The 6885-nt window shown below is 42.0% G+C and overlaps 1 protein-coding gene across 1 annotated transcript; it reads right to left on the bottom strand.

Moving 5' to 3' along the window:
- Positions 1–1526: 1526 nt before the first annotated feature.
- On the bottom strand, positions 1527–6629 carry LOC123255539 (chorion-specific transcription factor GCMa-like; the record flags this gene model as incomplete). The annotated part of the gene is made up of 2 exons (XM_044684312.1): positions 1527–2298; positions 6450–6629. Coding segments are annotated over 2 exons (924 nt in total), but the record flags the coding sequence as incomplete, so codon positions are not given.
- Between the last annotated feature and the right edge of the window lie 256 nt (positions 6630–6885).

The raw sequence follows: 6885 nt of genomic DNA, 5'->3' as shown, positions 1-6885 counted from the left end.
CTATAGTAGTTAAATCATTATATAATTATGTATAATTATAATATTACAATATGGTTTATAATTATAGTCATAATTTTGTTGAAATTATAATTAAAATAAATAACCTGCAGACACCCCTGTTCCCTCCAAATTTGCAGAACAAAAAACACTCATGAGCTTGGCAGGAAATCATTTGAGGCTTATTAAATTGAATCAAATTTAATTCATGCCGCTATTTTTAGCTTCTTTCTACAGGTAGGGAAATCAAGGTTGGGAAAGATGAAGGAATTAGTTCCAGGTCACACAATTAGTAAGAATTTGAGGTAGGAGACAAACCTGAGACTTCTTGATTCCAAGTGTAATGGGACCCTTTGTTCTGATCCTCAATTTGTATCCCCTCTTAAAATAAAAGAGATACTATTTTTTTTAATATCAATTGTCTCCAAGGCATTTGCACAACTGGCCCAGTGAGAGAAAGTGATTCTGTTTCACTCTCACTAACCAGAGGTTGGAATACCCAGCTGGGTATTCAGGAATTCCTAAGTGGATCTACCACTATCCCATCTGGTTCTCTCTCCCTCCCCCTATTCCTTTTTTTTTTTTTTTTTTTACAAGTATGGTGTTTACTTCTCTATCAATATGTAGGAAAGTGATATTTAAAATATGGCAAGATGACCACAATGATGATCTAGGGCAGTGATGGTGAACTTTTTAGAGACCAAGTACCCAAACTGCAACCCTTACACCTCATGTGAGCCCCCCACCTTACCCCAGACAGGGGAGGGAGGAAGCTTTCTCATTGGGCTGCTGGGCAGAGGGGCAGGTGATGGGAGAAATGTCCTTAGGCGAAAGTGGAGAGGGGGAAGGGAGCAGCCCCTTCCAGCAAGTGCCATTACACGTGCCACAAGTTCACCAACACAGATCTCTAGATTTGACTTCTTTGATCCTGTTTCTTTCAATGAGTTACAATCCAGTTTATTTAATACTGCACGTTATGAGGTTGTTTTTTTTTTTAGCTTAGTGTGAAATAAAATTTGATGTAACAAATCCCTAGGACAAGCTAGTTCAAACAACAATATTTTATTATCTAAATGTAGGATAAGATACTGTTTTAAAAGATTTGAATAATATAATTTCTATTCTCTCCCCCATTTGTTCTTTCATTCTCTTCCCATTCTTCTTTAAGGAGCCATTGCTAGAAATGCTGAATAATGGTATTGGGTCTGAAGTATTGGACCTGTCAAGGGGAAAGAACCAGATATGAGGAGCTAAGGGGTTGGAAGTTACAAATCTTAATGTATAAAAAATCCAGAGGGCATTCAACTCCTGACACTAGGTTTGGGTCAGCCCAGTAGATGTGATTCCCCATTAGGGATAAGGGATGTGCCTAAAAGATTAAGGAAGAGAAGTGAGAACTGCCTGGAGCTCCCTCTCATAGCTCAGCTTATCTGTGGTTAGTTCCACTCCCATCTCAAACATCCATCTCCAAGTTTCCCAAAGGAAGTTTCTGTTTGGTTGTGTTTCCTTGAGAGGTGTTGGGGTAGGGAGGAGATGAGTGGGGTGAGTCATCTTAAGTCATCTTAAAGGATAGATATTCAGAAATGTGTCACTGTTGCCATGGTCCAAAGTCATACATTTCACTTCATCATCAAAGTCCCATCTGCTCCCCTTGGTTGGAAGTGAGTACTGGTGGTGAGGGGTATAGCTAAGGAGAAAAGGGTCTTCCTGAGGGAAGTGGTACCTCGCCGTGGGGAAGTAGCCATTAAAATCCACATGCAGCTTCTCTTCATACAGGTCACTCCCAGGCAGGCCTGCATTGGACCTGAATGGGTGGCAGCCAGCTTTGACAACTGGTGTCTCACTGGGCATTTGCTGGTTGCCTGCTTCCATACAGCTCAATGTAGGGGAGAGGTCACAAGGCCAACTGGTCAAAGGGAAGGGGTAGCCAGGACAGTAGCCATCATGATGGGGAGCCCCCCCCAAGCCTGTATTCTTATTCCAGCTCTGAAGGTCTCCATAATCTGTATAGACTCCTGGGAGAGAGGGCTGAAGCAATTCTCCACTGTTGCAAATCCGACTAGTAGTCAGTTTGCATTTTTCGAAGAATTTCGTGGGCCCCGATTCCACCAAGGGCTCCACAAGTTGGGAGGCTCTTCCAAAATAGTAGTTCTTGGTAAATGAAAGGCAATTATTCAATGACTTCTTCTGGGGCATGTTATCGATTAAATGCCCATTAAAACTACTGGGCAATTGGAAGCCTTCCTGGTAAGACCAAGTTAAAGGTAAACTTTCTTGACTTTGGGTTTCACCTGGTAGGGACTAAAATGGGGAAAAAATAGGCATGTTAAGAAGTTAGGCAGATTTAGATCCCCCCCACCCCAAACAATGAGGAGTTAACTCTATACCAATAAGCAAACTGGCTCAGGATTATTTCTGATTGTTCTCATTCCTTGCATGCTTAGATCTTGAGCCATGAAGAAAAAATGCCATTGATAGGCCCCGTCAAGGCATAGAAGCAGAGGTTTGGGATGTTTCCATTTCAATATGACAATGTCATGGTTCAGAGAACCAGCCAGATTCATAGATCTTTAGAGTTAGAAGGAAATATATTGGGTGGAAGAAGGAACTCTGGATATTGCCTCACAGGCCCAAAGTTTAGTAATGTTAATAATAATGACAATAATAATAATAAGAGCTAGCATTTTTATAGTGTTTTTAGGCTTGATAATCATAATAATAGCCAATATTTTTATAGAGCTTACTCTGTGCCAGGCACTGTGCTAAGCCCTTTATAAATATTATTTTATTTAATTCTCACAATAACTCAGCAAGGTAGGTGCTATTATGAGATTTACAAAGAGCATTACACGGATTATCTCACTTGATTAACTCCCAACTCCATTCTTTACTCCCTGTAACTTTGGACAAATCCCTTAGCTCTCCTGGGCCTCGGTTTATTCATCTATAAAAAGAAGGATGACTGCTATGATTGCTTGCAGCATTCAATCTATGATCCTGTAGCCTTAGAAACTGATCTTCAATTTCCTCTGTTTTACAGATTCAACTAGTCAGTCAGTAAATATTTATCAAGTACCTCCTACAGGCAATGTGCTAAGTGCTGGTGATACACTAAGAAAGGCAGAAGACACTCCCTGCCCTTGAAAGTCCACAGTTTAATAGACCAGTGATTCCCAAACGTTTTTGGCCTACTGCCCCCTTTCCAGAAAAAAATATTACTTAGCCCCCTGGAAATTAGTTTTTAAAAAATTTTAATAGCAATTAATAGGAAAGATAAATGCACTTGTGATCATCACTGCTCTCCTGGATCGCTGCAGCACCCACCAGGGGGCAGTAGTGCCCACTTTGGGAATCACTGGATTAGACTGTTACAACCAACATTTTTCAAGTGCTCTATGCGCAAAATAAAATTTGCTAAGTCGTTGAAGACAGGAAGGCAAAAACAAAAACAAAAACAAAAGAAAAGAAAAGAAAAAAAAAAAAAGAGATTCTTTGGTCCATTCCCTAGAAAAGGGAGGCAACCTGGCCAAAGTCTCATTGTTAGTAAGCTGGGACCCTGACCTAGGTCTCCTAGCCAATGATCCAACTGTTTAGTCATTTCAGTCCTGTCTGACTCTTCATGATGCCACTTGGAGGTTTCTTGGCACAGATACTGGAATGGTTTGCCATTTCCTTCTCCAGCTCATTTGACAGATGAGGAAACTGAGGCAGACAGGGCAAAGTGGCTTGCCCAGGGTCACACAGCTAAGATGTCTGAGGTGGTTTACCATTTCCTTTTCCAGCTCATTTCACCCACGAGGAAACTCAGGCAAACAAGGTTAAGTGACTTGGCCAGGTTCCCACAGCTAGCAAGTATCTGAGACCAGATTTGAACTCAGAAAGATGAATCTTCTTCTGACACCAGGCCCAGAACTCTATAACTCACTGTGCTCTGTAGCTGACCAACCATCCAGCACCCTTTCCAAATCATAGCATAATAGATTAAAACTGGAAGAAGCCTTAGAGACCATTGTGGGTTTTGAAGTGCTGTGGCTGGGGGAAGTGCATTCCCCAGACCTGCTCCGGGGGTCCCTCCCCCCTACTTCCCGGTGTGGGATTGGTCTTAAATGGACCAATCCTGTGCTGGGGAGGGACCATGCCCCCTCCCCATTACCTAACGTGAATTGGACCAATCCCGTGCTGGAGAGGGGCCACGCCCCCTACTTCCAGTCTCAGGATTGGTCTACATAAGGACCAATCCCACACCTAGGAGAGAACTTTGACTTGAACTTGATTCAAAGTTGAGAGAGGTAGTTAATTTCAGCCAGGGGAAACTCTGGTTGCCTTTTCTTTAATAAAGTTTTAAAAAAGGATCAAAGGATAGTGTTTTTTCTTTTAGCATCCTCACTATCTAGTCCAACCCCCTGAGACCCAGTAAAATAATTTGCTCGAGATTATAGGGGGGGGGGGGGTAAAGAGCAGAGGTCAGGTTTTGAACCTAAATCCTCTGATTTGCAGTCCAACCTTTCTGAGTTTCTCTCTAAGGTAGCTTATACTGTAAAACAAGGGAGCTGGACTAGATTGTCTTTGAGGGGCCTTCCAGCTCTAGATCTATGAAAGAGACTCTGTTCTTCTAGAACCAACTAGGGGACTTAATGAATAGACTAGCCCTGGACCTGGACTCAGGAAGACCTGAGTTCACATATCTGATGTTACATTTACTGTGTGCCCTGGAAGTCATGTAGCCGCTATCTGCCTCAGTTTCCTCAATTATAAAATGGGTATAAAAATAGTCCCTACCTCTTGGGTCTGTTGTAAGGATCACATGAGGTAATACTTGTAAAGCATTTTCCAAACATTAAAAAACAGCATATAAATGCTAGCGATTATTTCAGGATATTTTCTCCCCTAATCTTGACCTTAACCTCTCAGTGAGTCATCTGAGAAAAAAACAAAATGGAGCTCCAGATATTCTCATAAAGTTTAGAACAACTAAGAGGGCTCTATTTTCTACTTCTATTTCTTAATTCTATTTCTTTTTCTTTTCTGTTTCAACAAATTTTCTATTTGTTGTTACCCTATTGGTTGGAACTTCCCAAAGTTTTACTTTTACTGGAATGTTGAAAGAAAGAACTATTCTTTTATTGGCTGTAGAGTGTGTGTGTATGAGAGTGTGTGTGTGTGTGTGTGTGTGTGTGTGTGTGTGTGTGTGTGTATGTGTGTGTGTAGATAAAGATGGTAAGAGACAGAGATACAAAGCTAGAGAGATGAGAGAGAGAGAGAGAAAGAGAGAGAGAGAGAAAGAGAGAGAGAGAGAGAGAGAGAGAGAGAGAGAGAGAGAGAGAGAGAGACATAAACANAGAGAGAGAGAGAGAGAGAGAGAGAGAGAGAGAGAGAGAGAGAGAGACATAAACATATTTTTTTAAACCCTTACCTTCTGTCTTAGAATAAATATTGTATTGGTTCTAAAGCAGTAAGGCTAGGCAATGGGGGCTTTAGCTAGGAAGTGTCTGAAGTCAAATTTGAACCCAGGATGTCCTGTCTCTACGTTTGGCTCTTGACCACTGAGTCACCTCGATTCCCCCATGCAAACACATTCTAAAACAAAAATAAAATTCTCCATAAGAGTGCTCTTTACTTTATAAGCAGCTATTGTAATGGAAAGATAGACTGGACAGAAGACAGAAAAATTGAGTTTAAAAGTCCCAGTACCTCTGCTACTTCCTAACTGTAGGACCTTAGACAAGTCACTTTAAAACTCAGAAATTCATTTTTCATGGCTATAAAATGAGGGGGGTGTAGTGGGTGACTTCCACAAGTCCCCTCCATTCTTCTGCCCAAGGTCCTACTAGGAGAGATGGAGCTAATAACTGAATCCAGGTCTCCTGGCTCCTAAATCAGTTCTTTTAAAAATTTATTATTGCTATTTTTTATTTTTAAAACCTTTATTGTCAAGTTGTTACTCTACGATTTTCCACCTTAGAACCAATACTGGTTCTAAGTATTGGTTCTAAGGCAGAAGAGCAGTAAGGGCTAGGCAATGAGGTTTAAGTGACTTGCCCAGGGTCACAAAGCTAGGAAGTTTCTGAGACTGGATTTGAACCCAGGAGCTCCCATCTTTAGGCTTGGTTCTCTATCCTTTGAGCCACCTTGCTGCCTTCTAAGCAAGTTCTTATGTCACTATACCCAGTCAGCTCAGGGTTGCAGCATGGGGGAATGGGGGTACCTGGTGTAGAGGCTCTCAGCTTTCTTTAACAGACGACATAGGAAGGGACCAGGGAATATGCTTAGGATTTTCTAAATGCTTCCTGGGGCTCTTGTGAAGAGCAAGGACTCTAGAGTGGCGAGCCTGTATTAATTACTACTCCACTAAAACATCAGAGGAATACTTCTGTCAGGGGAGAGAGAGGTTTGGGGCAAGGGATTATGGAGGCAGAAGGGCAAGTTGCTAATATATATGGGGTTGAAATTACCTTTGTCCCTGGACTCTTCTTCAGCTTTGGAGAGGTGGTAGATGAGGAGGAGCATGCCATGTGGGATTTCTGCATCGACCGTCTTGCTTCTGCCTCTAGTTTTGTTTCTGGCCTTGGATGGTCATGTGCCCCTTTTGACTTAAAGAAAATGGTAACGTTAGAGGGAAGGACTTGGTTGTCCTTGTCATAGGAAAATCAGTTGAGAGGGCAACTGGGTGGCTCAGGGGATTGAGAGCCAGGCCTAGAGACAGGAAGTCCTGGGTTCAAATTTGGCCTCAGACACTTCCTAGCTGTGTGACCCTGGGCAAGTCACTTGACCCCCATTGCCTAGTCCTAACCACTCTTCTGCCTTGGAACCAATACACAGTATTGATTCTAATATGAACAGGTAAAGAGAGAAGAGAAGAGAAGAGAAGAGAAGAGAAGAGAAGAGAAG

This window comes from Gracilinanus agilis, unplaced genomic scaffold (assembly GCF_016433145.1).
Source record: "Gracilinanus agilis isolate LMUSP501 unplaced genomic scaffold, AgileGrace unplaced_scaffold48246, whole genome shotgun sequence".
NCBI classification, from domain to species: domain Eukaryota; kingdom Metazoa; phylum Chordata; class Mammalia; order Didelphimorphia; family Didelphidae; genus Gracilinanus; species Gracilinanus agilis.
Note: the sequence above shows the minus strand (reverse complement) of the source record. Positions and strands in the feature narration are given on the sequence as shown.